Source organism: Prosopis cineraria, unplaced genomic scaffold (genome assembly GCF_029017545.1).
Source record: "Prosopis cineraria cultivar Desert tree isolate PC_DT_omini unplaced genomic scaffold, ASM2901754v1 PC6, whole genome shotgun sequence".
Classification (NCBI taxonomy): domain Eukaryota; kingdom Viridiplantae; phylum Streptophyta; class Magnoliopsida; order Fabales; family Fabaceae; genus Prosopis; species Prosopis cineraria.
Genome location: NW_026555337.1, coordinates 14,690,469 through 14,718,213, shown reverse-complemented (window position 1 = coordinate 14,718,213; position 27,745 = coordinate 14,690,469). Strand labels below are relative to the sequence as shown.

The following is a 27,745-nucleotide window of genomic DNA, read 5'->3' as shown; positions in this document are numbered from 1 at the left end:
CTATTACCTCATGTACATATTAAATGAGTTAGGACTACCATTGTCACCACTTCATTAGTAAGCACGAATGATATCATTTAAATCATTCAGCTAAACTCTTAGCTCACCAAAATATAATAAATACTAATCCTTCTTGTAAAACAACTACTGACATGAAATTTTGCATCAAATTTTAGGTAATATACATAAAAATAAAATCAACAATCATGCTATAGTTGAAATTTGCAAGATGAAATTTACAAGTAATCCATATGAAATTTACAACATAACAAAGTTTCTATTTAAATACATAGTTTGTGATAAGTGAAATATTTACAACAAAATAAAAGGACGAGAAAAAAAAAGCATGGCTTAAAAAGTGTAAGGAAATGATGATATGATGTTCTTCAAAGAATCTACTATGACAGTGCTACAGAAATATAATCACAATTAAATGTATTATATTGGTGAGAATTTAGATAATGTAGAACAAGACACGATCCACTCTTATACTATGGCTTATGGTAATGGTGAGTTTGCCATCAGCTACCCACAATTCAGGATCGTATTAGTGAAAGGAAGCATGACATCAGATTCACCCTCCGATCTATTGTCATAAGCACTACCTTTATTAGAAAATTGTTCAAAAAACAACATAGAAGTAGCGTGGAAGAGGAAGGGAAAGAAGGGAGATTGAGGAAAAAGAAGAGAGGGAAGAAAAGAGTTAAGGAGTGATCTGAATATGAGGGGTAATTAGGTCATTGCATCATTGAACATAATTGTAAGGGCCTTTAGAGATATATTAAAATTATTTAGGCCTTATCTGCAATTATACTCACTTTAAAACTTTTATTGCAATTCCATCAATAATTTATCATTGGAATACAAAAAATTTATCATTAAAAATCTACAAAAAATTTATTATTGATAAATAATAATATATTATTTAAAAATAAAATAAATTAATTATAATATAAAATATAATAAATATTAAGTTATTTATTTGGTTTGATTTTATATCATGAGTTATATTGTTATACTGCAAAAATCTCTGTTTTTTTTTTTAAATTGCGTCGATTTTTTTTATTTCTTTATTATTATTATTATTATTATTATTATTTTTTTAACTCTCTCATGACATTAATTCTTTTGGCGGGTTTCCCACTGAAGCCCTTCTTCTCCCCTACCGGGAAGGCGGGGACACTGAACTGGACAAGCCAAGCCAATAGCCATGGAATCGCATGCCGGTGATGAACCCTTGCCAATGAACGTTGAAGAGCAGCTGCCTAAAGAGCCTCCCAAGATTCACCGACTCGACCAGTCTGTCGTCAATCGAATCGCCGCCGGTGAGGTCATCCAGCGCCCGGTCTCCGCCGTCAAGGAGCTGGTTGAGAACAGCATTGACGCGGACTCGTCCTCCATAAGCGTCACGATTAAGGACGGCGGCCTCAAACTTATCCAAGTGTCCGATGATGGCCATGGCATTCGAGTGGGTTCTTCTGCACATTGTCAATATTTTTCGTACTTTTCGTTTGTTCCAGATAAATCAGGAACTGTTCTATCTCTTCCCCCCTTAGTTTTTATAGTACCTATTTTTAATGGAAAAATTTTCTATGGTAGTAGTGCCCTATTTTTCATTTGGATAATTACAGTCTGGCTAAAGAGAAAATCGGTTGTTTCACTCCTTTTATTTTCTTACATGATTTTGGAATAATCAAACTCTTTGAACTAGCAGTCTTTGCTCGGTTATTATGCATAACTAGGAATGTTTTGTTCAAAACTTAACTGTTCTTGGTATAAAGATAGATATCCCCCCTATTTTGAATGACTTTTTTTTTTTTTGTGATTATTTTGCTATGCGTTCCTGCAGTATGAGGACCTGAGCATATTGTGCGAGAGGCATACAACATCAAAGTTGTCTGCATTTGAGGATTTACAGTCCATTAAATCAATGGGATTTAGGGGAGAGGCTTTGGCAAGCATGACTTATGTTGGTCATGTTACAGTCACGACCATCACCAAAGGGCAGTTGCATGGTTACAGGTGAATGACAGTTTAATATAAAGATATAAATAATACAAATGTAGAAAAATCCCAGTTATCATGTTTTTCACTTGCTTGTGGTTTGAGGACGTGTAGAATTTTGCTACCATAGTCAGTTATGATTTTATTATCTTCTCTACTTTGGCCATCCATCTAAATTTTACGACTTTTTGTTGACTTGTTCTGAATTTTTGGTTCAGGGTATCATATAGAGATGGTGTTATGGAGCATGAACCAAAGGCTTGCGCTGCTGTAAAAGGAACCCAGATAATGGTATGAACAAGTCTTTTTGCTGTGTTGGCATGAAAAAAAAAAGAAAAAGTCTTTTTGCTGTACTGGTGCACAGTTGCTTGGAATCATCTATAGAATTTAACTGAAGACATTACTGAAAAGGAAAAAGAAAAATGCCTGAGTACAAGGGTCAGTCTCATTAAACATTTATGATTATGTTTTTCTATTTAATATAGCTGCATAATATATGTGTATGTGTATGTGCAACTTGTTCCAAGGCTATCCTTGCCTTTATGTAAATGACCGCATTCCTTGTGTTATCCTTCATTTGCTAATTGCTGTAAGTCTTACACTTGAGCATTATTGTCTTTATTATTCTCCATTTAACTAAATTGTCTTCAGAAAATATACTCTAAATATGCGATTGGACTTATTTTTCTGAGTTGAAATTCTTCTGGTTTTGTTATAAGGTTGAGAACTTATTCTATAATATGGCTGCAAGGAGGAAGGCATTTCAAAATTCTGTTGATGACTATTCAAAGATTGTAGACTTGATTAGCCGGTTTGCCATACATCACATAAATGTTGGTTTCTCTTGTAGAAAGGTCAGTGTCTTTAGGGATAAACCTGTTCTCTGCATTCTTTTGCCACATATTATGTTCTTCCTACTAATTTTCTTTGCACATTTTTCCTCTCGTTGCATTCAGCATGGAGCTATGAGAGCTGATGTTCACACTGTTGCTACTTCATCAAGGCTTGATGCCATTGGATCTGTTTATGGTGTTTCAGTTGCTCGCAATTTGATGGAAATTGAAGCTTCAAATGATGATCCGTCTGGTTCACCTTTTGAGATGCATGGTTTCATCTCTAATGCGGATTATGCTGCCAAGAAGATCACAATGGTTCTTTTCATCAATGGTATGTGTTGTGGATGCAAGCACGCGTGTCATTAACATGCAATTATGTATTTAGCTTTCTCGGTGTCTTTTGCTTTTAGAGAAACACTTTAATTTGTAGAAATTCATGGTTTTACTTTCATTTGAACTTGACATTATTGAAGTGAAAATGTTCAAATGTGGAAAGGCAGCAGCAAACCTCACCACTCAAATCCCAACAAAAGATGATGATCAGGCTTAAAGCTAACCATAAAATATTTGAAGGCTCCTTTTATCCTGGACTCCTATTTTAAGAAACACTTGGCCTGAAAAAGAAACAGAATTATCCTCATCAAAAGTGAGGGAGAAAAGGAATGGACATCAAGTAGAACTTATTATTGAAATTGATGATGGGATGTATTACATTGCCCCTTAACCTTTTTTTTCACTATTGCTGTAACCAGAGACATCTATAACTCTTACATTTGGTGCACTACAAGCAGCTCCCCTTCCCCCCACATTTTTTTCTTTCTCTCTATTTTTTTTTCCTTTTCTGGTTTGGGGGAGGGGAGGCTCAATACAAGCAGCTAATTTCTTAACCTACAAGATTTCCCTAAATTCTTTATCTGTTAGCATTCCTTTAATCTTGCAAGGAAAAAAAAAAAAGAAAAAATCTTGACAAGTTACGTTGGTTCCAGGATGCAGGACATAATGCTATGACACTGCTGTTTTTCTGATGTTATGAGCCTTTTCTTTTTGGTGCATTTTTCATGGTGCCTTCAAGGAAGTCTATTTAATTGATCTATTCCATGGCGCAAGGAAGTGTATTTGATTGATATACAGAGAGATTGGACTGACAGCTCTCTGTTTTTTTTTTTTTTAACTTTATTCAATGCTTAAAAAGGCTATCTTATCATTTACATTGGAAATCTATTTTCTTTTATTTTCAGCTTTGTTTTGTCTGAACAAAGTATACGGGTTCTCAAGAAAATTTTCTTCTTGTTCCTCAGATAGATTGGTTGAGTGTTCTGCATTGAAGAGAGCAATTGAAGTTGTTTATTCAGCAACATTGCCCAAAGCTTCTAAACCGTTTGTATACTTGACAATTGTGTTACCTCCTGAGAATGTTGATGTAAATGTGCATCCAACAAAGAGAGAGGTAACTAGTACAGGCCTAATTAGAGCATGCATGTCAGCATCTGTTTATAAATTCTTTGCTGACCATAATTTCTGTCTTGAGAGAACATATTGGAAAGAGTTAGAGAATTTGTATTATTTTTAAATAAATGTTTTGATATCTTATGAGTGTGGTGAGGCCTCTATTTATAGGCCTAAGTAAAGAACAAGTTTCCAAGAAAGTCCCTAGCACTAAAAGGAGTTCACAACAACAAAATATCCTTAAGAAGCCTTTTTAACTGCATACCTTCACATATTCCATGAGTCATAGCTCTAAATTCAGCCTTAGCTTGTTTCAAGCTATGCCTGCTTCTTTCTCTTGCCAGTAACTAGGTTATCCTAAACATAGGCATGGTAACCTAATATTGATCTTCTATCAATGAGAGATCCAACCCAATCAACATTTATAAGCACACAACTCTATGCATCTTTTGGTAACTTTCTTGGAAAACTACCTTTTTCCTCGTGTCATTTTTTGATATTGCAGAATTTGATTTATTGCTTCTACATGATATTCAGTAGCGTAATTTTGAACAAGCTTGAGATGTTCATTGCAAAACTGTATCAGGTTGATTGTGAAAAAATATAGTAATTTTCCTACTAATCTTTGGTGCATCGCTTTATCAATTTAACCAGAATCTTCCTCATCATTATTTTATTCAAGGGAACCATAGCTATGTTAGCAAGGTTAGACTCGAGCATACCGATTTCTATTTATAATTTCAGTGTGCATTTCCATTTAGATTTAAAGATTCTTCTAGGGAGGGCCAATTGATGGAAATGAAGGTGGTGTGAGATGCCCAAGTCTTATGTTGAGTAGTATGATATTCTCTATGTGGTATCAAAGTAAGTTGATTCTTATACCTCAATGGCTGGTTTTTGGGAGGGTTTCCTACCTCACTTGGGTGCCTATCAATTGGTATCAAAGCTCACCATGGACAACTTTGAAAAGATTTATGTAAATTTTGATTGGTGAGAAAGTAGAGTGAAATGTCATCTGGTGAACTGTCGCAGTCTTGCAAAGTGTAGTTGGGATCTTGGCTTTCCAAGGATGGCTAATTGAGAGTGCTGGTTTTCTCGCCTTAGTGGTTAACTTTTCAGAGTTTCCCATCCCCCTTGGGCACCTATCAAAAGCTTCCAAGAGAGGGGCCTCATGTACTTTGGCTTTTGAAGGGTTCTGTAATGTAATGTTCTACATTAAGTGAAAATGGATGCCTTTAGGGGAACTTAAACTTTGAGGCTCTTCTTAGGGCCATGTGGCAGGTTAAGCGAAATAGGCGACTACATGGGGCCTTGCTCTATACCAGGCCCTCAATATATGTGTGTGTGCATATATGATCAGTATGTAAAGCCCTTAATGCATATAGGTATTAATAGTATTTAATATGTGTAGGCCTCGATAAAAAAAGTGTTAGATTATGTTACATAATTGTAATTATGACAGGTTAGTTATTTAATAAAGTAGCTGTTGGTGAGCATGGGTAGGAATAGGAAACTATAAATAGCTACACCTTTGTAAATCAGATTATGATTTACCTTGGATGAGAATGTCCAGCGTACTGTTCAGAATTCCTCTAAACCTCCCTGTTCTTTTCTCTCCCTGTTTCTCTTCTTCTTCTCGCTCTGTTTCCTTCTTTTGCCTCTCTCTCTCTACTCTCTTCCTCTTTCTATCAGAATTACAGACATCCTACAGATTATGCCCAATAAAATTGGTGGCTAGTACAGTATCAAGTGAAATGAATAAAAGAGAAGTTTATAAAAAATTAAAAAAAGCATTGAGTTTTAAATGTATGGATGAGGATGAATTGAAAAAAATTATTGTTCCAATCTTAGAAAGTTTTTAAAGTTGCAGTGAATATTTTGGTATTGATGGTCCTGATTTATTTTTTAAATTGAGAGTATTGAGCGAAGTTGTAACAAAATAAATTCGTACTCCTATAGAAGTGTTAAACCATACCAAGAGATTAGATTCTTTTCCAAATACACACGTTTCTTGTAGAATATCATTAACAATACCTATAGTAGTTGCTACTGCTGAAATAAGTTTTTCAAAATTAAAATTGATTAAATCATATTTAAGATCAAATGGGTTATCTGCATCATCAAAGTGAAATGTCAGAATTACTTGGTTATAAAACTTTAATGAATGATTTCACAGCTCAAAAGCTAGAAGAATAATATTATAATTGATATGTATTAAGTAACATCGCCCTAAGCATCTTTAGTTACTTACCTCAGAGCCTAGGAATCCCTGGACATTGCCCTGGCTCTCCTGCTTACTGAGCAAATCTTCTGGAATAGGCTGGCCTCTTAGCTCAAGCTGTAATTGGAATTGTTATAATAATTAATTAGGTCCCTATTCCCTCTAGTAGCTTAGGCTTTTGAATTAGTTGATTATCCTACATGCCATTCCTTATTAAATTGTAAATGTAAACTCTATATCTTTATTATTATTATTATTATTTGGGTGAGACACTAGGATTATTCTTTGCCAATAGCAAATATTAATCTCCCTCAAGATACTAAAGGCAAACGGTAGATTCTTTTGACTAAATTTACTCTAAGTATAAAGGTTGGGAATCAAACCCCCACCCCTTATTTAAGGGGCGAAAGCTCCTCCTACTCTGATAGGACTCAGAAGAACAAGAGAAAATAGGGAAAATAAATCTATCAAGAAAATATAAAGCAAGTATCTCGTCCTATATTTTTCTCAATAGCTATGCTTAGGAGAATCTCCAAAGGGTTTAAAAAACTGTTTTATTGATGATGCTGATATACTAGCTTCTAAGTTGCTAGTCATGTTTATAATGCTAAATACAATATAAAATATTGAATAAAATCTAGATAACTAACTAGAATTTCCTGAAATCTAAAATACTAGATAAAATCTAAATATCTAAAACATTGAATTAAATCTACACAAATAAAATCTAGGGAAATCTAAATAAAAACTAAATAAAGGGAAACACTAAATAAAATACTGGATCAAATAATCTATCATGATTTATCTTAATTTATCTTTTGATGCTTCCTTCTTGAATAAATCTTTATGGGCACGCTATCTTGGATCTTATCATACTCACATTAACTTAAATTGGTAACTTCATGGTAGATCTTTATTCCTGGCAATATTTTACTTGTAGCTGTTGGAATATATTTTCAATATTTAGTAGGATTTGCATCCTTGCATTTTCAAGATCTTTGTTATTGAAAACAATGTTTTTCTTGGTCATGCAGGTAAGCCTTTTAAATCAGGAAGTTATCATCGAGAAGATACAAACGTTGGTTGAATCAAGATTGAGAAGTTCAAATGATATGCGGACATTTCAAGAAGAGGTATGTCTTACGGGTCAGAACTCCAGGTTTGAGGTACTGCTCGGAATATTAGTAATATCTGCTTATTACGAGCATGGTGAGTAGTAGTTGCTTCTTTGAACTATGTGGAAATATATTTATGCAAATATCAAAACCTTTTACCATTTTCCAGTGATATGTTTCAGCAATGTCTGGAGTTGGGGTTTCTTCTCATGGTTAGCTGTGCTAGCTTTTACTGGGACTGGCAACTTAATAATTTGCTAGAGATTATTTCATGTCAAGATTGTCAAGCATTATCCCTTGTTTTTTCTTTTTCATCTTTTTAAATTTACAATGAGGTTTGATAATTTAGTGGAACATTCACTCTACCAATGGTCGTTTAGAATAAAAGGATTCACATAGAGAGTGTTGGATCAAGTACAGTTTATTCTATTTGGCACTGCTTTATTTCACAAAATGATTTGTGGCTTGTTTATAATTTTTTTTTTATTATAGAAGTGAAGCTTCAAGTTTTGAAAATTTTGACTTGAAGTAACTTTGACCAGATTCTGCATCATTTTTAAGAATTAAATTTTCTTCATTTTACTTTTATTGCTAATTTTTTTCTTCAAATTCTTTAATTATGAGAGCAATTTTTGATCTGTTTGATCATGCTATACTCCATTAATGCTCTCATGAAATTTGATTTTATTCTCTCTTGTGACAGAACGCTGAACCATCCTCTTCGTGTTATATGAAACCATGCAAGGAGGCTAACCTCAGTCTCTTGGTGCCAGGTATTGCAAAATTGCTCTTCCTTATTGTGTTGCAGGTTTTTTGTTTTAGTAAGTGCCTGAACATGCTTCATTAAGCATATGATATTTGTTTGTTAATCACAGGTTCAAAATCACAGAAAATTCCAGTACATAAAATGGTTAGAACAGATTCATTGAATCCTTGTGGAAGATTGCATGCTTACATGGAACCCCAGCCAATTGGACATCTTGACAAGAGTGCTAGCTTGACTGCAGTGAGGTGATTTTTATTTGCTTCCTGTACTTTTTCTGCTTATTTGAAGCCTTTTGTTAAGTGTTGCAAATCCTATGCAATTATTCCGTTTTATTTGTTACTCAATTGTGTTAATTTTTTTTTTAATTACTGATTTAGCTCCTAAGACCTTGCCTTGTTGTTGTATTTTTGTTTTTTTTTTGTTTTTGTTTTGCCCACACACACACACACACACACACACACACATTTTGCCCGCATATTTTTGTTTCAAACTAGTTACAACTACAGTCATTTCCATGGAGATTGAAATATTTAAAATTATATAGCGTTCAGAAAAATTAAATCAAAAGTTATGCCATTGGATAGTAAAATAACAACATTAACCCATTTTATCTCTATATAATATATTAATATATTGATGATTATATACTCTGCTTTGATGGGATTGAGGGGAAAAATTGTTATTTTCTGTTTATACATTTACCCCTGACCATCAATAAGACCAGCATTCGGAGACTTTATGCTCTGAAATTCTTCTCATTATCAAAGCCTGCTAGGCCCAAATGACCAAATATGTTGTTTTTTAGCTTGGAAAAATAATATTTCACTAGTTAAAATAAGAAAATTATATGTTGGAGGTTAGCATGAGAAAAAGCGTACTTTAATGTTAATCATGAGAATACCCAAGACCAAGACTCACAGCAAAGCATGGCGAGGAAGATGAACTGTAAATTTTCAGATTATTGAGAGTTTGGATTCTCCTTGCTTTAAATGGATAATGCCTTACATGATTTGGGACTTAGGCATTCATAATAAATAATACCTTTCATAATGATAACCTCAACTCCCACAAAATGGATAATGCCTTGCATAAATTGGGATTTAGGCATTCATAATAAATAATACCTTTCACATTTATAATTAGTTTGTATGCTGTATTTGGATGCTAGAATTATGTAATCTTTAGATAATTCTATAACAGGTTAAAACGTATGAAGTGCTTTGTCCTTAAATAAATGAGTTGCAGTATTCCTTGTCAGGTCCTCAGTTAGACAAAGAAGGTACCCAAAAGATTCTGCAGAGTACGCCAGCGTTCAGCAGCTTCTTGATGAGATCAATAGCAACTGTCACTCTGGTATTAATCTTTCATGACTCTCTGATGATTTCTTCTCAAAAGGTTCACTGATATGATAAACATTCTTTGAAGGTTTGCTTGATATTGTAAGGAACTGCACATATATTGGAATGGCAGATGATGTCTTTGCATTGCTTCAATATAACACTCATCTATATCTTGCCAATGTGGTAAACCTGAGGTAGATATTTTGCTATTTCTGGTTTATGCTAAGAAGTTGTTTACGCTTCATATTTTTTTCTCTTAAAAGAAAACACAATCACTACTGTTTGCAGCGTTTGAACATTTAAAATCAGACATGCAATTGCAATTGGGGTCATAGGTTAAATTTTGGCCAACTTGTGGTTCATAGGTGGTCTAGTTAATATGTTTAGGAGATGACGACAGGGTGGGGGAGCTTTGTCAGACAGATATAATCTATGCCTATTTTTCAGAGAATCAATTTTTCTGTTTATCTATTGTTGAAGACCCAGGTCAAATCCTGTAAAGTGTGGGATTAATTTGTATCTTTGATTGTTCTTCTTGTTGATATTGTTTTGTTTGTTCTATACTTCTCTTCTGCCCCTAATCTTCTTGAGTCCTGTGTAAAAAAATCTACAGGAAAGAATGGAAAGTTATTGACCATGAATATTTTATGGTTAGTTGGATCACTTAGAATTAATAGTTATTAGATTTTTACTGATCTGTTAGCTTGTTAGTCTGTTAGAAAGGCTACTTCTACTTAGTGTGAATTAGAGTAGGTGCAATTGTATTTAGTGAGGTTGCTTTGAATGGTATCGTGTTTTCCTTTTCTTCGTCCCAACTAGGGTAAGAGAAGTTTCATTCAAACATAATAGATGAACATACATTGGTTGAAGACAAGTTCTGCAAGGTTGAGCTCTGATGAAATTGAAGGATGCATGCACTACCAAAATAAGAAGTTTGCTGAAATGAATTGATGACAGATGTTGTAATTGAAGAGCTAAGTGCCCTACAAAATAAAATAATGTTGCATGGGAGCATACTTAAAAAACTTATGGTAAGCAACTCTTGGGATGTGAATGAGTGTTTATTGTGAAATATAAAGATGATTTCAGAATTGATAGATACAAGACTTGGTTAGTAGCTAAAAGCTTAACCCAAATCTATGTGCCCCATTGCTCATGGTTGAAAATCTTGACCCAAGCTCCATCAACTTGATATCGAGAGCATTTTTGTTAGTGGCGACCATGGAGAAGTTTACAACAAGAAGCCTTATTCTACATGGTAGGGTCCCCTTGAAGTTTTAGTAATACAAAATAGAAATGGTTGCAGTTCTTGGTAATGAGATTTTAGGCATTCCTTTTGTACTCACCGATGAGTTCTCCCATTACATGTCTAACCTCCTCAGCTTCCATATCCATCTTTTTCATTGGCATTGCCTTCTTGAATGTGAACTCATCACATTTTCTTGGCTGGCCTTCGAAAATCCCCTTTGCCAAGTACTTGTGAGCTCCGAATGTTACTCTACTGTGTGAAGTATCCCTAGCAGTTTCTTGAGAAATTACAGATGTGAAAATTCAAATTCAAGCTGAAAAGGAGGATTCTGCCTCTTGGTGATTCTAGATTAATTTTATACTTCTTTAGTGGTTATTCTGGTTTGTGGATTTTATTGATGGGAAGAAGAAAATAGAAGATGAGGAACTATGAAGATGAAATTAAAGATAAGGGCATTGTTGTCTTTTCAAATTTTTGTTTTCCTTTTCTATGCTTAATTCATCTTAACCGAACAAAAACCATGCCAAGGTTCCATCTATTTCCTTTGTCATACCAAACATACTTCTAAAATCCATTTCCAATCTCTTTCCTATTCCAATTCCAATTACTTATCCAGTTCCATTTTCACCAAAATGCTTCTAGCCAACCAAACGTAGCCTATGCTTGCATAATTTGACTGAAAATACTTCTTTTGTCCCTAAATGAAGTCACATTCTACAGATTTTGAATATTCAAAATATAAGTCACTTTACAAAATCTAGGCAGCATTAAATGTTTTTTCCCCCAAAAATTTTCCCTCACTATATAAATGAGAGTAATGATGGAGAGAGGGATTGAGAGAGGCATAATTGAAATGGGGTTACAATTTAATGAGGGTAGTTTCGTAAGAGTGTTGGTAATTTTTGAAAGTTTCAAGAACTTCAACTAATTTTAACAAACTTCATTGGTGTATGTAAAGTAGTTAAAAGTGACTCATATAGGGATGAAGGGAGTACCTTGAAGTTGTAAACAGGGTACTAAGATACATGAAGTTGACTCAAGGAGGAGGGATTTTTTCTAAATGGGAACTAGCAAAGCTATGGAAGTATTTTTGAAGTTGATTGGGTTGGTACTCTCATTGATAGAAGGTCAATCTCAGAAGACTACCTTTGTCTTGGTTAATCTAGTTTGAAGCAAGAAGTAGTTAGTTGTAGCTTGAAGTAGTGCAAAGTTAAGTTTCTAGCTACAGAACTTGCATTGTGAAGGGATATGACCAACAAGGATCTTTAAAGTACTTAAATTTCCAACTGTAACATCTATGAAGCTTTTGTGCGACTAATGGGTGCAATAAGCAATACTAAAAGTTTGATTCATTATGAAAGAACCAAATAAGTGGAAATTGATCCCCAATTTATGGAGGAAAAGGTAGAACGAGTAATAATGGAGATGGTCTACATTCCAACACGTTTACAAACAACTGGAATACTCGCCAAGGCTGTGCCCAGAGCTCAAGATAGACATACACTCCTTAACTTCAGAGGACGTGTGGAATGGCTACTTTTCCTCCTAGGAAATCATGGATCTTTAGGGGACTTTTCTTTTGTCGCTAGTCAACCATCAGATTGATAGCATCTATGCTCTGTAACTTTTATATTGTAGCTTGCAAGAGTGAAATAGTATGGTTTGGTAAACTGAAAACAATTGTCAATATGGTATGCCTGTCTATATGATAAAACAACCTACTCTGCTTGTTTAGTGATGCTGTCCTGCATAGATGAGGTCAGCCTTTTAGCTTGTGAAATTAAGAGAGATGTGAATTTTAGGAATTTTATTATTGGTTTTCTAAGGTGTTTTGCCTTCCTCAAGAACTATGAAGATGTAATATTGTACTTTATATATAGGGCTCTCTTATCTGTTTCTTTTTCTCACTTTTCACCCCTACCTTTGGGGTTCATGACTGCTTTATATGGTTCTTTTTGCAGCTTGTAAAAGAGCCGGTGCATAAACACATTACGTGTTTCTATAGTTTTTTTAATATATTTTTGTGTATTAATACACTTTCAGCAAAGAGCTTATGTATCAGCAAGTTCTGAGTCGGTTTGAACATTTCAATGCTATACAACTAAGTGATCCAGCCCCCTTGAAAGACTTGATCATGCTGGCACTGAAGGAAGAGGATTTAGATTCAGAATCAGCTCCCTTGAAAGACTTGATCACGCTGACACTGAAGGAAGAGGATTTAGAGTCAGAATCCATTGAGAATGATGACTTGAAAGAGAAAATTGCAGAAGTAATTTCCCTGCCTCTGGATTATGCTTATATGATGAATGTTATACATTCTTCCATTATGATATTATGAGCATATTGCTTAATTTAATTGTGCTAAGTTATTTGTAGCCCAAACATGTTCCCTTTCCTCTCTCCCCTCCACATACAAAGAAGTTGAATTCAAAGAGAATAAAAATCTTTTTTCCCTTTTGTTTGAAACTTTGAAAGCTTCAATACTTCGCAAAACTATCTATGCTTGAATATTGAAGAATAAAACCACTTTTCATTTTTTTTCTTTTATTTTAATGAAGAAAAGTTTATTGTTTATTCATGAGAAGAGAGAATCCAAAACGACACAGAAGCAGAGAACAAAAAATCCTCCTTGACCAGGGGGGGGGAAGAAAAAATGGACTTTTGAACTTGACAGTGCTTTATGTGTAAACAGAGGAGTATATCCGCCTCTGAATGTGTTTTTTATATGCAGAATAATGTGGAAACAGAGGAGTTTATCCGCCTCTGAATGTGTTATTTTCTTATTGATGCAGAGTACAAAGATGGTAGATACATATAGGCGGCTTGGTAGCCCTTCTTCTCCTAGGATCTTAATCTTAGATATCACATCTCTAATATCTCCTAGAATCCTAGATTCAGTCTCTTAAGATATAGAAAGATGTTAATGAAAACGATATCCCTGATAAAACTATTTGCTGAAATCCACAGAGGTCATAAAAAGAATCATCTTCCAAATATGTGGTGGAAGGAACTTCAGGTTCAAAATTCTTGCATTCCATTCTATTTTCATATCCCTCAAACTAGCTTTATTCCAAAAAAAAAAAAAAAACCCTCAAACTATGAGAATTGCATGTAAGAACAACTGAGAAACTCAAACTCTTCTTAAGGAAATCAAACATCTTATTTCAAATTTGTTATGCCAGTTCACAATGTGGGGATATTTATGACCCAGAAAACCAGACTATAAGTCAAAGTTGCAAATGAAGGAGGGTGAAACTCCTCTTCCACCTATGGGTGCAGAAAGTTACAAGAGGCTCATGTGAAAATTGATTTATTTATCCCATACTAGACCAGATATCTGTTTTCCTGTGACTGTGGCAAGCCAGTTTATGAGTAATCCAATTGAGGAGCATGTGCACTTAGTTTTCAGAATTCTACATTATCTGAACATGACTCTTGGAAATGGCTGGGGAGAAGTAGGAGCATGGAAATATTTACTGATGCTGATTACGGGGGACCAGTAACAGAGTAGATCTACTACAGGTTATGCCACGTAGCTTTGGGGGAATTTGGTGACCTGGAGAAGTGAGAAGCAGCAAGTTGTTTCAAGAAGTAGTGCAGAGTCTGAATTGGAGCTTTAGCACATGGGATATGCGAAGGTATTTGGTTATTGAGGATGCTTAAAGAGCTCAGGAAGGAATTGACATTGCTTGTGAAGATGTTTTGTGACAACACATCTGCAATAAAAATGACTACGAATCCTATTCTACATGAGAGAATGAAACATATAGAGATTGATTGACATTTTATCAAAGAAAAAATAGATTCAGGAATGTTCAAAGTCTCTCATGTTAACTCAAAACTCTTAAGTAGCTGATTTACTTACTAAAGCTTTTGTGGACCCAGATTTGAAGATCTCACATCCAAGCTAGGGATGATTAACATCTATTCCCCAGCTTAGGGGAGAGTGTGGAGGCGCCAGTAATTGTAGTTTTATTATTATTATGTCATTAATATCTTATATCTTTGTTACTTTAAATATTATATCCTTGTTAATATTTTATATATCTTAGAAGATAAACCTATGATATTAGGATTTACTAAAAGATATTTTAAGATCATAGGATTAGGTTTATGTTACTGCTTATATTTTGCCCTAATGTACTCCATAATGACTATCAAATTAGAGCTACAGAGGTCACTTTACCTCTGTCTTCTACAATAAATTCAAATTAAATAGAGTAGGGAAAAAAAAAGTAGAATCTGGGTAAAATAGTTGAGAGTATTGTAATCTTATTTTGTGCGTTGTGTGAGAATATTGTAATTATCTGTATGTAAATGTCTCGTAAATTGCTTTCTTTATATTTCTCATATTTTTGACATGCATTTCTTTGACACTTTTTTCAGATGAACACAGATCTACTGAAACAGAAGGCTGAAATGCTGGAGTTTCATTTCTGTATACATATTGACAAACTTGGAAATTTATCTAGACTTCCTGTGATACTTGATCAGTATACTCCTGATATGGATCGCATCCCAGAATTTGTGCTTTGTTTGGGAAATGATGTTAGTACTTCTTTTGCTTCTCTTGCTCTTTCTGATCTGTTGCTTCTTCCCCAAGGTTGTGATTTCTATTCCTAATTTGTATATCTAGCTTGTCAGTAACCAAGTAACATGGACACTTGACACTACTTCAGGGCACGATGCAGACATTGATTTTACAAGGCAATCTTGAACTGTCTGTTTCACGGATCAGTCATTACAGTGTCAGCGATACTGTTATGCCTTAGTTTAGTTAATATGCTAAAGATGAATATCACTGGGGCTATCATGTCTGTGCAATACATTGGTTTAGTTCCGTTCATTTTGATGGGGCTTTCCTAACAACTAAACATCTCCCCTTTCCTATGGGATGTATGATTGGGACTCAAGCTTGTGTTCACCAAGCTTTACTGGCTGTGGCCATGACTATCTGAGCCAAACTTGCAACCATATGCATGTTGGCTGTAAAATAATCATGAATGTTTGATATTGTTCATGTTATTATTCTTCCCTTTTGAAAGAATGTAGAATGTAATATTATTTTTTAATAAGCAGGTTGATTGGGAAGATGAAAAGAACTGCTTTCAAGAAATTGCGGCAGCTCTAGGAAATTTCTACGCTATGCATCCACCCATGTTGCCCAACCCTTCTGGTGAGGGATTGCGGCTTTACAAGAAGAGAAAATTAAGTTGTGCCGAGCAAAATTCTTGCAACATTACTGGTATGGATTGTATGGCTGCAATTTGTGTCCAAAATGTATATTTTGACTTTGGAGATTGATTGTAAATTCCTGAAGCTAGTTGACACAGATGCTTCTTTATTTGTATTTATTTTGATTTGTTAATTAGCATTATCAATGTGAGAGCTAGGGCTAGTTTTTATTTTGGTTTGTTTGGATTTTTGTTATCCATATCTTTGATAACCATTTATTTTATTTCAGTTTCTTAGTTTGGTTGAACTTCTGAACCATTCCTTTTCAGTTTTTCTTTTATTTTCATTTTTTAGCTGTATGACTGTTAACGAGATATTTGGGAAGCAAAGATCTTTATGTTAGGGCTTTAAAAATGTTAAACTTGATCTTTGAGTAAGCCTAGCAAATATCTTTCAGAAACTTAAAACGTAGGAGAGAGAGAGTTCTTTCTTTATGGTGCTCAGCTATGGTATTATTATATTGGGAATGCAACTTCTATCTCCTCAGAAAGAGGGAGTAGTTGGCTGAACTGTGTTATTATGAGGCTTAAGGTAGTAACAAAGAAAATAAGAGAAGAAAATATCACTCCTGGTTTTTGAGGCCAGTTTCTCCCACTCCTTGCCAAGAAAATTATATAAATCCCTCTCAGCTGCTTCCTTTGATCATAATATCACAAACAGCCGCTTTCTTGCTCACCCTCATGCACTACAATATAGTTTGTTGTTTCTAGCTAGTTTCCCCTTGTACTCCCTTCTGTTTTAGCCACCTCACCCATAATTCTCATCATGGACGTCCCTTTTGTTTTCACGCATACAAATTGCCTGATTTAGTGTCTTCCCTTTTGCTTCTCATATTAACCTTGTTGATGCTGGGTTCATTATTTCCCTCCCCACAGAGTCTCTCCTTATCCCTCATCTCTTGCTGAAAGTGAGCAATTGCACTTTCATTACTTCCTTATCCTCCCAAGTACTGTGACATTCAGGCAGACCAAGCCACTTGATAAGCACTTCTTGCTGTCCGTAGGTCATGGTTCACTTTTGTGTTGTTTCAGGCTGCACATGCTACTCCATTTCCTCAGGGCGTGAAACAGGAATGGATTGTGTTGGGACAGTATATACAGAATTTTAAAGTTGTCAAACGTGGAACACCTGACGAATGCTTGCTATGCGAGGAAGTTTCAGCTTATAGGCTACCTTCCTGAACCTTCCCACTATCTTGTAGGAACCTCAATGAGTCTAGCCAAAACCATATTCCCCTAGCACAACCTGAACAGCAAAGACTATCAAAGAAATACAAGAAACACAGTAACAGAACATACACACAACACTGGAATTTGAGAGGCCAGAACTCTCCTCACCACTCTCAGTTACAAAAAACATTACATAACCCTCCAACCTACAGAAGAAGGGCTTTTACAACTCAGAAGTAACTAACACTACTCCCAACACAAACCATGCCTCTTCTTGGCAGTACACAACACATCACTAGGCCTGCACTTTCCACATACAACCAGGATCGGTAGGACAATCAACTAAACTAGCAGTATTGTTCTCTTCTATCCTCTTGGTCTTCCTTGGTTTTCTTTGATATGTCATAGTAAATTCACCTGCTCTATCATCAACACTATCATCTATGTCAAATTTCCACCTCCTTTTTTGTCAGCATGCTACTTGATTCTGACTTGTGCCTGCTCCAATTTATTTCAGCTGAGATCAAATTCCATTCCATCAACTTTTTGCTCATCTCTTCCACCGTTGTCAAGTTATCTTTCCATGTGAACATTATTGTTAGATCACTCCTTTAAAGAGCTTTAAGAGGGGTCATCCCTGTAGGATTGAAAGCAGTTATCTTCCATTTCCATTGTACTATCCTTCCTAGGTGAAGCATTAACAGCTCAATTTTCTGCCTCTGGTTTTTAATGCATCGCAAATGGGTATCCCATTATTTTTGAGAGCCACTTCTTGTGGTCTGGGTTAGCACTGTGGCAAGAATTTAAGGGCATTTTGTTCTTATCAGAAATGGCTGCTCAGATAAATAATGCTGCCATTTAGTTCCTTTCTATACAGACCCTTGCTTTGTCTTCTCTGATAATGCAGGGTGAAATATTGGAGGGGTCTTCCCAAAAGATAGCCCCTAATTGCTCGAAGTATCAGCTGCCCCTTCAAATGGAAGCCTAAAGTCAGGCATTTCTTTTGTCAGGACTATCACCATGGCTTTTTTGACCTGTTCAAAGGTTCTATCGGCCTTATTTGAATGGGTCCTTCAATAATTCTTGCATTTCTGCAATCTTCACTGAGTTCTCGATAAACTTCCCACAGTAGCCTCTCAGTCATAATCTCTCCTAGGCCCTAGGCTCTTAGGAGTTGGCCAAATGACCTTAGTTTCAATCTTTGAAGGACCAGCATCATTATCTATTTATGAGATTGGCTGACGGAGGAAAGAGGGAAGCTTGTGCTGTAACTAGTTGTTATTGATGTTTGCTAGAGTTCTGAGAAGAGGCAAGGAAAAATCTTAAATGCTAGGCTAGTTTGCCTTTTTATTTTGTTCTTTATTTTGTCTTTCCTACTTATCCTTTTCCCTTGTAAACAACCAAATCTTTCAATTACTACCCTTTTCTCTGATTTGGGAGTTGCAGTATCTTATAGATAAATAATACAGCGGTCTTCTTGAATTCCATTAAATTCAACAACTATGCTTTGGACGACGAGCTCAAGTAAACGACAAAACTACGCTGACTGCAATGGAAATGTCAAATTTTCCCTCAATAGTCCATATTGTGGTCTTTGATTTCTTTATTTGTTGGGAATTCGTCTCTAAGATGCTAATGTCAAGTTCAGCTGCATCTTTGTTGTGGTAGTTACATACTTTTTGAATTTATTATGCTGATATGCAATGCAGAAGTGGGGGACTTGACAAGTTAATGAACCATGGCTGTGATAGAGCCAAATACAAGCATGGGTGGTTTGGTATCTTGAATTGAAGAACCGTAATTAACAGCGTGGGACCATGAGAGTCCCCCCCCCCCCCAAAAAAAAAAAAGAAAGAAAGAAGAGGCACTCGCAATATAATTAGATGATAAGACATGGAATTTCATCTTTCATAATTCGGATGAAACATTGTGCTAGATGATAGTGACTTGCTGCTAGTTTATCGTTTTTCGGGTGAAAGATGTTAGTGACATCTAACCTCCGTGAGTTTCATGTTCAGGGGCTGATGAGATGTTGGAGAATGATTTTGATCATGAACTGCTATCTGAGGCACAGCTTGCCTGGTCCCAGCGTGAATGGTCTATACAACATGTGCTATTTCCATCAATGAGACTCTTCTTCAAACCGCCTGCTTCTATGGCTACTAATGGAACATTTGTTCAGGTAAATATATGATATCTCTGCATGAATTCATAACTCGTTTCTGGTCTTGTGCCATTCAAATCTCATCACCCCTGATGGTTACATATGAAATCCTTACTGCTTATCTGCTTATGTATTTTGGCCTTGTAATGCCATATTTTTACTGAACAAATTTGGCTTGTTAATCGCCATGTCAGAAATATGGCATGAATTAATCTTCACCTACTAGCTTGAGTAGTTGGGATGGTATGGTTCTTAACATGATTGAAGGGGCTCTCTGGAACTTGTATTTCTGGAATTTGCTGTATATGTAGTTCTAAATTACAGCTAATAATTATTAATTGTTTCATCCAAAAAAAAAAAAAAATTTACAAGTTGCTACTCTGGTGAAGTGGGGATAGATTTGGAATTATACAAGATTATACGTATGTCTTTTATTTTTTTTAAAATTTTCGTTCCTTTTCCAGGTTGCTTCTCTGGAGAAGCTGTACAAGATTTTCGAAAGATGCTAAGCTCCTAACACAGAATTGCTTTGGCTCCATGTTATTCGTTCTTCGGATAAAGGTGCTTTCTGGGCTTCTGGTCCTTAAAAGTTTAGAGGGCTTCGAAGAAATACTTATCCTAATCATGTTGAACCACGTTGTCTCTTGTAAATATTTCTGAATATATAACAAAACCATATCCAATCATCACTGTAGATATTTTTGTTTGGAAGATGATCATTGATGAGTGAAAGCTTAGCATGGCTTGTTGGAATTCTGTAATGCCTTGAAGGCATATTATTAAGATCGGCCTAATTGATAAGGATATAACCGATACTCATGGGTGTGGGTTGAAATTAAAACCTCTTCCCTCACAATGACGGGTGTAGGAGGTGTGTCGCAAAGGCTTGCCTCAAGTGTGGTTTTGAATTCGGTTGCCAATTTGATAATTGGTAATCTGTAAGTATTTTTGTAAATGTTTAAGCATATTGCTGACGTGGATGTTGTTTGGTTATGAATTAGGTATAGTAGTCTGCTCCTTCTTGTTAACCTTCGCTGTTTTTATTGCCTTGTAAGCATTATGTCTACTCCAATTTTGATCTACTAGTTGCCGGTATCTGTTAGGATTTAATGGTAAGACTGGTCCTTCACTATTTATGTAATCGGTTTTTTTCGAGAATAGATGGGAAAAATTGTGGTTATTGTTTTATTCCCTTGAGCGTTTTCTCGAGTCAGCATCTCCATCAAACGGTTGGTAATGAATTTCCTTTGCTCGTCATTCGTCCCAAGTGGATTCGATAGAAGTACTTATTTCATTGATCATAATTTGTGATATGATTGTGGTAAGGGTAAACAACCATCTCCATCAAGTATTGAATGAGGATATACAAAGTTAGAGACTTCAATTTGCTTAGTTTAAAATAGTTCAAAACTTGCTTATAATTAAATAGATACGAAAAAAAAAATAGACAATTAACATTGAAGTTTCCATATCTTCCTAGTGTAATGGTATTGTTTAATTTGCCTTGATATAGGTCAAATTTGTATTAAGATAAAATGGTTAGTACATAAAATCTTAAGATATTTGTAGACACAAGAAAATGAACGCCACAAACAGATCTAGTGGGCTATGTATGGCATGTAGATTCAAGATATAAAGAAATAAATCAAAATAAACAATAGAAAATAACCCCACATTACAACAATTGGCTCAGTTTTGAGAGAAATCAAATATATTAAAGAAAATGGGAATAAGTACCATGCATAAGGAACGTATGAGTTCCTGAAAACTATATCTAATCCTGCAAGTGCATAAAGTTACAAAGTCACACAAAGTAAGGCTTTGCAAGTTTGATAGAAATTGACTGTCGGGTAGTCGGGTTTGAGTGTTTCATTGATGGGTTCTCTGCCTCTGGCTGCTTTCTTCTTTTTAATGGAAAGAAGCAATTGCTTCAAGCTTGAATTCAAATCTCTCTTGCCAAGTGGTCAGGATAATTGCTCCGCCGTTGGGTGTTCGTGGTAGGCGATGTTTTTCGCATCTTCAGGGTAGCAGGGGGTGATGGCGCTTCCGGATAGATGGGTTCAATGCACAACATTTCACTTAAACTAGCATTGCTCCTCTTCTCTGATGGTGTCAAAATAGGTCAGTCTAGGCCAGGGTTTTGTTTTTTGTTTTTTTGTTTTACTTTCACACCCAGTATCCTAAAATGCTTGGGAATGTTGGGTTTATTACCCACCAAATTCACTCCAAACTAATTCGGATCCTCACTTAGGTGGGGCCCTCTTTGAAGGAGTTTTGCAAGTACTGCTGGCGAGATATACTTTGCATACTTAGCTGCACTGCTACATATCTTAAGATTCGAACTCAAGATCCCAAGTTAAGCTGTCAAGGTCACCAAGACAAGCACCCGTTGGTAGGCCTCAAGTTTGAGCCTATATTTAGGCTTTTTTTTTTGGGCCCAAGCTCGAGCTTGCTATAGGCTTGGCTCAACTTGAAATCTTTTTATGGGTCTACTTCAAAAACTTATCAAAGTCTATATTTTTATGTAGGCTTCAAAGCCTACATATTTCAAATTTTAAATAAGCTTAAAGGCTTAAAATCTATTTAAATATAATATAATATGTAAACATATAAATTTAAATATAATACAATATATAAATATAACTATACAAGCTGGGCTTTAAAAGTTCAGGTCTAGGTTATTTAGGTATATAAGCCTCTAAGCAAGCTTTAGTCCTTATCTATTTATAAATAGGTTAGGCCAAATCAGGCTCAACTAAGTAGGCTATAGGTTGTTTAATAGAAGCTTAGCCTACTCCCACCCTTAGTTGGATTGTTGCTCAATTGGGTTACCTAGGCCCAACTTCATTTAATTGGCCCAGGGGCATTTTAGGCCAAATAATATATACTTCTTCTGTCTCAAATTATAAAATAATTTAAAACAAAATTACATATAGACGCATACTAATAAAAACATAATAATAACACTTTACAAATTTCTTTTTTAAAATAAAATTGTAAATTTTTAAAAATATCTTTACACGTTTAATCATTATGCTATAATATCATTTCAATTCTTTTTCTACTTGAAAAGTAATATCAAAAAAATATAATTAATGAAACATTATTTTTTTAAAATTAGTTTATATTTTAGGACAATAAAGTTCCTCCAAAGTTATCTTATAATTTGGATAAGAGGGAGTATAAAAAAATTTGTTTCAAACTATTTTGTTTTTATCATAGAACATTTATTTTACAATTGCCGTGAACCAACTTTTCAAAAGTTCTCCTTTTATGATATTTAATATTTAACTACTATTAATGCTAATGTCATAGGAGTGAAATCTAGTTTGGCGGAAAATATAACCTTCCACGATGCATTAAAAGTTTAAAACTGACTCTGGGTGGATCGCCTAGGGGCATAGAGTTGAATAGCTGGAATATTTTAATAATAGAACAAATATTTTAAGAAAAGAATTTCCAATTGTAGAAATTAAGTCAAAGATGCTGTTTAACTATTTGACATGTGGATAGCACAGATAGACTTACACGTCGCATTATCTTAAACAAAAGGAAAAAAAAAAAGAAAAAGAAAACTTGAATATTTAATTAATTCAAAGACTTGTTCGTCGTATCACTCTCAACTTTGTGTTCAGCATTCGGCAACTGCTGCCAAGTGATTCCTTCGTGATTATCTTTCATAAACTAATTCTTTTTAAACTTTTTTCGTTTGTTGATCTGAAAGACAATATGATTTGTGGTTTTTTTTTTCTAGTGACATCACAAGGATTTCAGGTTTCTCTTAGTATAAAGTGAATTGGAGTACTCACCTCACCCTGAATCAGCTAAAAGAGGTTTAAATTTGAGTTTTGAAAATGAAACAGTAATAAAGTTTTCACCTAAAAAAATATTGACCTGAGTCAATTTAAAGTTAGTTTGAGTTTTGACAAATCTCCTAAACTAAATATGAGGTATGCCTAGAATATTGAGTACTTCAAAATTACCAAAAAAATAGAGAGAGAATTGGAAGTAAAATAGGCAAAAAAATAATAATATAATGAACATTGGGATCATCAACATTGAAGTAGAAGGACAAGAATGACATTTGAAGGGATTCATTATGTGGTTAAATTATTCTAATTTATGATAAAATGTATTATGTCACTAAATTTTTTATTACAAAACAAAATAGATTATTTCAACTTTGCGATGGAGACTTATTTTGTTGTTAAACGAGGGTAGTTATTTCAACAGGATATATTTCAACTTTAATTCAATACAATTGAATTTTTATAATTTATTGAATGAAGAATTTCAGATATTGATATGTATTAAAAAAGGACTATGTATTTTGAGTTAATAAAATGGAGGAATTAAGTTGTTACAAGTTAAAATTCAAAGATAATTGAAGCAAAGTTAATGAGCTAAAAATTAGATTATTCCAATTTAAATTTCTAAAAGAAAATCATTAAAAAAAAAAAACTACAATCCCATTGAAGCATCTTTCCAACAGCTCCTCTCTCTCGTCACGATCTCAGTCTTCTTCATCTCAGTTTTTCAACATTTCCTTCTATATCAGTGACTGATGCCTGTGTTGAAGAGAATCATATACCCATCTGGCCATTACAGTTCATATCTCACTGCAAAACATCGTCTTCTTGTCCTTTGCAAGTGATCCATTATTAAGAAAACATAATCTCTAGTTCTTGTTCATCAAAGAGACTGGGAATGTGAGAGAGAGAGAGAGAGAGAGGGACGGAAGTTTGACAACAATACAATTTGCATATATCGCCAGCGAGGTCGCCTGCTGTCGGACGTCCATGGTGGTCGCTAGCTACCCTGAAAATTAATAACCATCAAGCCGACAAAATACTTTATAAAAACACATCATTGAATAAATTTTTTTATTCTTTTATTTTTAAAAATAAAAAAATATTCTCAAAACATGTTTTCAAATAGACTATATATTTTTGTTGTGAAAATATAAAACTATTAAATGTATTTAATGAAATTTATTGTTATGTAAAATTTTATTTAAAATATTTTAAAATGAAGGAAGTACTATATAAATTCCTTATTTAATGTTGGGAAAGAAGTAGAGACGTAACACGTCAGCATCAAAATGTTGAATAGGGAGGTGGTTTGGGAGTTTAGGCAGTGACAAGGACAAGGAGGCAAGTGTAAGAACAAGAGCAAGGAGAGGGGAGAAGAGTGGGAGGACCTGAGTGGAAATTGGAGGGATATTCATTTTCTATTCACCAACTTTAACATGGTTCATAAAAAAAGCTTAAAATCCCCCTCCATTCAAGCAAACTCTTATCTTTCATCTTTCTCATACTTTCTTTATCTTCTTGTTTTTATATTTTATTTTTTTTAATTGTATTTGAACTATTTGTCATTTTATCCAAAAAAAAATGAGATGGAGAAAAATTAAGTGCATGTTTAGTTAGATACAAAAATTAATCAATTTTAATTAAAGGCCAAAAAATAAAGGTTTTGTGAAAATATATCCAAATACCTCTATTACATGTCAAAACCAATTATGAACTCAAAACTATAATTTTCTTAAAAATATCCAAATATATACATGTCAAAATTAATTATATACCTAAAACCATGGTTTTTTTGATAGATGTTTTTTTTAATATTTGAATATCTATGTATATGCCAAAATAAACTATAAACCCTGAACCATGATTTATAAAATAGATTTTATATGGTTTTTGGATAAATTTTTAAGAAAGTATAGTTGAAAAGCATAATTGATTTTGGATAAATATAGCTATGAGTTCATAATTGATTTTGACATGTATAGGGGTGTTTGAATATTTTTAAAAAAATCATAGTTTTTGATTTGTAATTGATTTGAAATGTGTAACGGGCGTCCTAAATTAGGACTTAATCATCATACTAACCATGGTTAATCAAGGACTAACCCAAATGGATTATACAATACGAGATTAACCTAAATGAATTCTTAATATGTATTTATTTTTTACAAACTATTTAATATAAAGGAATCCCAAGTCTTTAAAATATTTTAAGAATTCATATCATTCAATTAAACATATGCGGAAGCATGATAATAACTATTATTACTTGCACAAATATTTTGACCCATTAATATAATACAAGCATCAAAACACAATCTCAAGAGCCCAAAATACCTTTCCATCCTACACAAAACCCATAGTGCAAATGGATCAAGAATATATTATCCTAATTGGCAATATCATAAACTAAATACACATATCAACATAAAAGGAGAGAGGCCTGCAGAAGTGATTATTATCACTTAGCCTAATGCTCCTTTCCTCTGTTCTTCTCAGATGAGCTAGTTCCTGTAATATGTTAAAAGAGAGGGGTGAGTACAACCACTCAGTAACCAAGGTATATCTAAGTTATACAAATACATGATAATTAATCATGAATGCAAGTGACCAATAAATTTATCAAGGTGACCATTCAACAATCACATTAATAACATGTTAATCACATTAACATTGAACTCATGTGGATAATTTCAAGAATAAAGTCAAGTATAAAATTTGCACAAATAGCCACATATACATTATTCGCATAATTACTACATGTTCTCATTTCTACAATTATAATCATATTCTCAACATAGCCATCAATCACTCAAATGGCATGATAATAATAATATGCATGATCAATCTCTTCCTTATATCCCCCTTATTTCCTCTGACATGAAATCTGTGGGCCAACAACCGGAAGGGATCATCCATGTGGTGAGACTACCCAAAGCCTTAATCATATCATGAGGGGCTATCGGGCCAGGGTTACCTTACTCACTTATGAACACGGTTTCCCCCAAATCACACACTATGGGGTGTCATACCCAAAACTAGCTCTACCCAAAACTCCAGGTAGGCCAGTAGGGTTAAGTCCCTTAATAGGAATAATGCTACAGTACCTTATAAGGTAAGTAGCGGCTATAACCCCTAGGATTATTGGTTAATAGCCAAATACCATATGGATTTTGTGTAATTGCTAACTCCTTCACTAAGGCGAACTCCCGCCATATGATCATACTAATAAAAAAATACATTTTAAAAACTCATATATATAATTCATAATTTATAGTCAAGATTGTGCACATCATCATCAACATCAATCTCATTACTTATACCAAGTCACAATTAACTTGGTCACAAATCATAAGGTCTCAACAAAACCACATGCATTACAAACAACTATTTCAAATTTAAATATATATATATATATATATATTCTTTTGTTTCACCAACATAATTAATTAATTAACATACAAATGCATAAAATAGATTTCCCCCGGTTACCTCAACCTTTGAGAGGTCAAAGGTTACCCCTCAAGTTACAACACTTCCAAAGCTTTCCAAAGCTTGAATGGTGTCAAAAGAAAATTAATCTACAATTGATCATATCCGAATGTGTCAATAATATTATTAACATAATTTTCACTCATACTCTAACACCTAAGTATTTATTTTATTTTATTTTATATTTATTTATTTTTTTATTTTTTTAAGAAATTAGTCTTAGTCTCTTAAATTCTAAAATTTAATTTCATGTATTTGAACGTATCTACTTGGTTTAATAGTCTCCTTCACAATAATTTCATTCAAATATTTTTCTAATATCAAAATTTCTCTTTTTATTCCAAAAATTCGCACATAAAAATACCCAAAAATTGCAAACTTGATTTCAAGCCTAGAATCATTATTCTATAGCCATAATAATTTATTTCTCATCTCAAATAATCATCTAAATATCAACAAATCAATTTATATTTTTAGATTTAACTAAAAATCTACCCATAGAAATCTAGGGATAAACTCAAATGCCTCAAATTCCAATTCTATCAACAAAATAATACTCTAGAATATTTATTACACTACTAACAACCTCAAAACCATATTTATTCAACATAAATTCATCCCTCTTCCAAATGCTAAATTTTCTACCACCACAAAATCAGAAACCAAAGAGAAAATATGACTAAGAAAAATGTTTAGAACACTTACCTAGTTTTAGAATACTTAAAATCTCATATGAAGTATCCTATTATGGAGCTTCACCTTCTAAATCAGTCAAAATATTTATTACACTTCACCTTTTACTAAAGAATACCGTGTGCTCGCTGCTCATAGTGGCATACGCCTATTTTTGGAAGAGGGATGAATTTATGTTGAATAAATATGGTTTTGAGGTTGTTAGT

General features: G+C 34.1%; 1 protein-coding gene across 1 annotated transcript; it reads left to right on the top strand.

The window, feature by feature from the left end:
* The first annotated feature begins 1,136 nt into the window (after positions 1-1,136).
* Positions 1,137-20,573, top strand: LOC129313288 (DNA mismatch repair protein MLH1). The gene is made up of 16 exons (XM_054956248.1): positions 1,137-1,468; positions 1,850-2,022; positions 2,223-2,295; positions 2,724-2,858; positions 2,961-3,171; positions 4,139-4,287; positions 7,542-7,640; positions 8,326-8,395; positions 8,498-8,633; positions 9,647-9,741; positions 9,814-9,922; positions 13,021-13,246; positions 15,364-15,525; positions 16,057-16,222; positions 19,400-19,563; positions 20,010-20,573. The coding sequence occupies exons 1-16, from the start codon at positions 1,211-1,213 to the stop codon at positions 20,052-20,054; spliced, it is 2,271 nt and encodes a 756-aa protein (XP_054812223.1). The 5' UTR covers positions 1,137-1,210; the 3' UTR covers positions 20,055-20,573.
* The last annotated feature ends 7,172 nt before the right edge of the window (positions 20,574-27,745 follow it).

Bases quoted from the DNA above. Each gene is read 5' to 3' on its own strand.
- LOC129313288 (XM_054956248.1), top strand. From the start codon at position 1,211: ATGGAATCGCATGCCGGTGATGAACCCTTGCCAATGAACGTTGAAGAG. The intron at 2,859-2,960 runs GTCAGTGTCTTT...CGTTGCATTCAG, and splicing joins TTGGTTTCTCTTGTAGAAAG to CATGGAGCTATGAGAGCTGA. The intron at 4,288-7,541 runs GTAACTAGTACA...TTGGTCATGCAG, and splicing joins TGCATCCAACAAAGAGAGAG to GTAAGCCTTTTAAATCAGGA.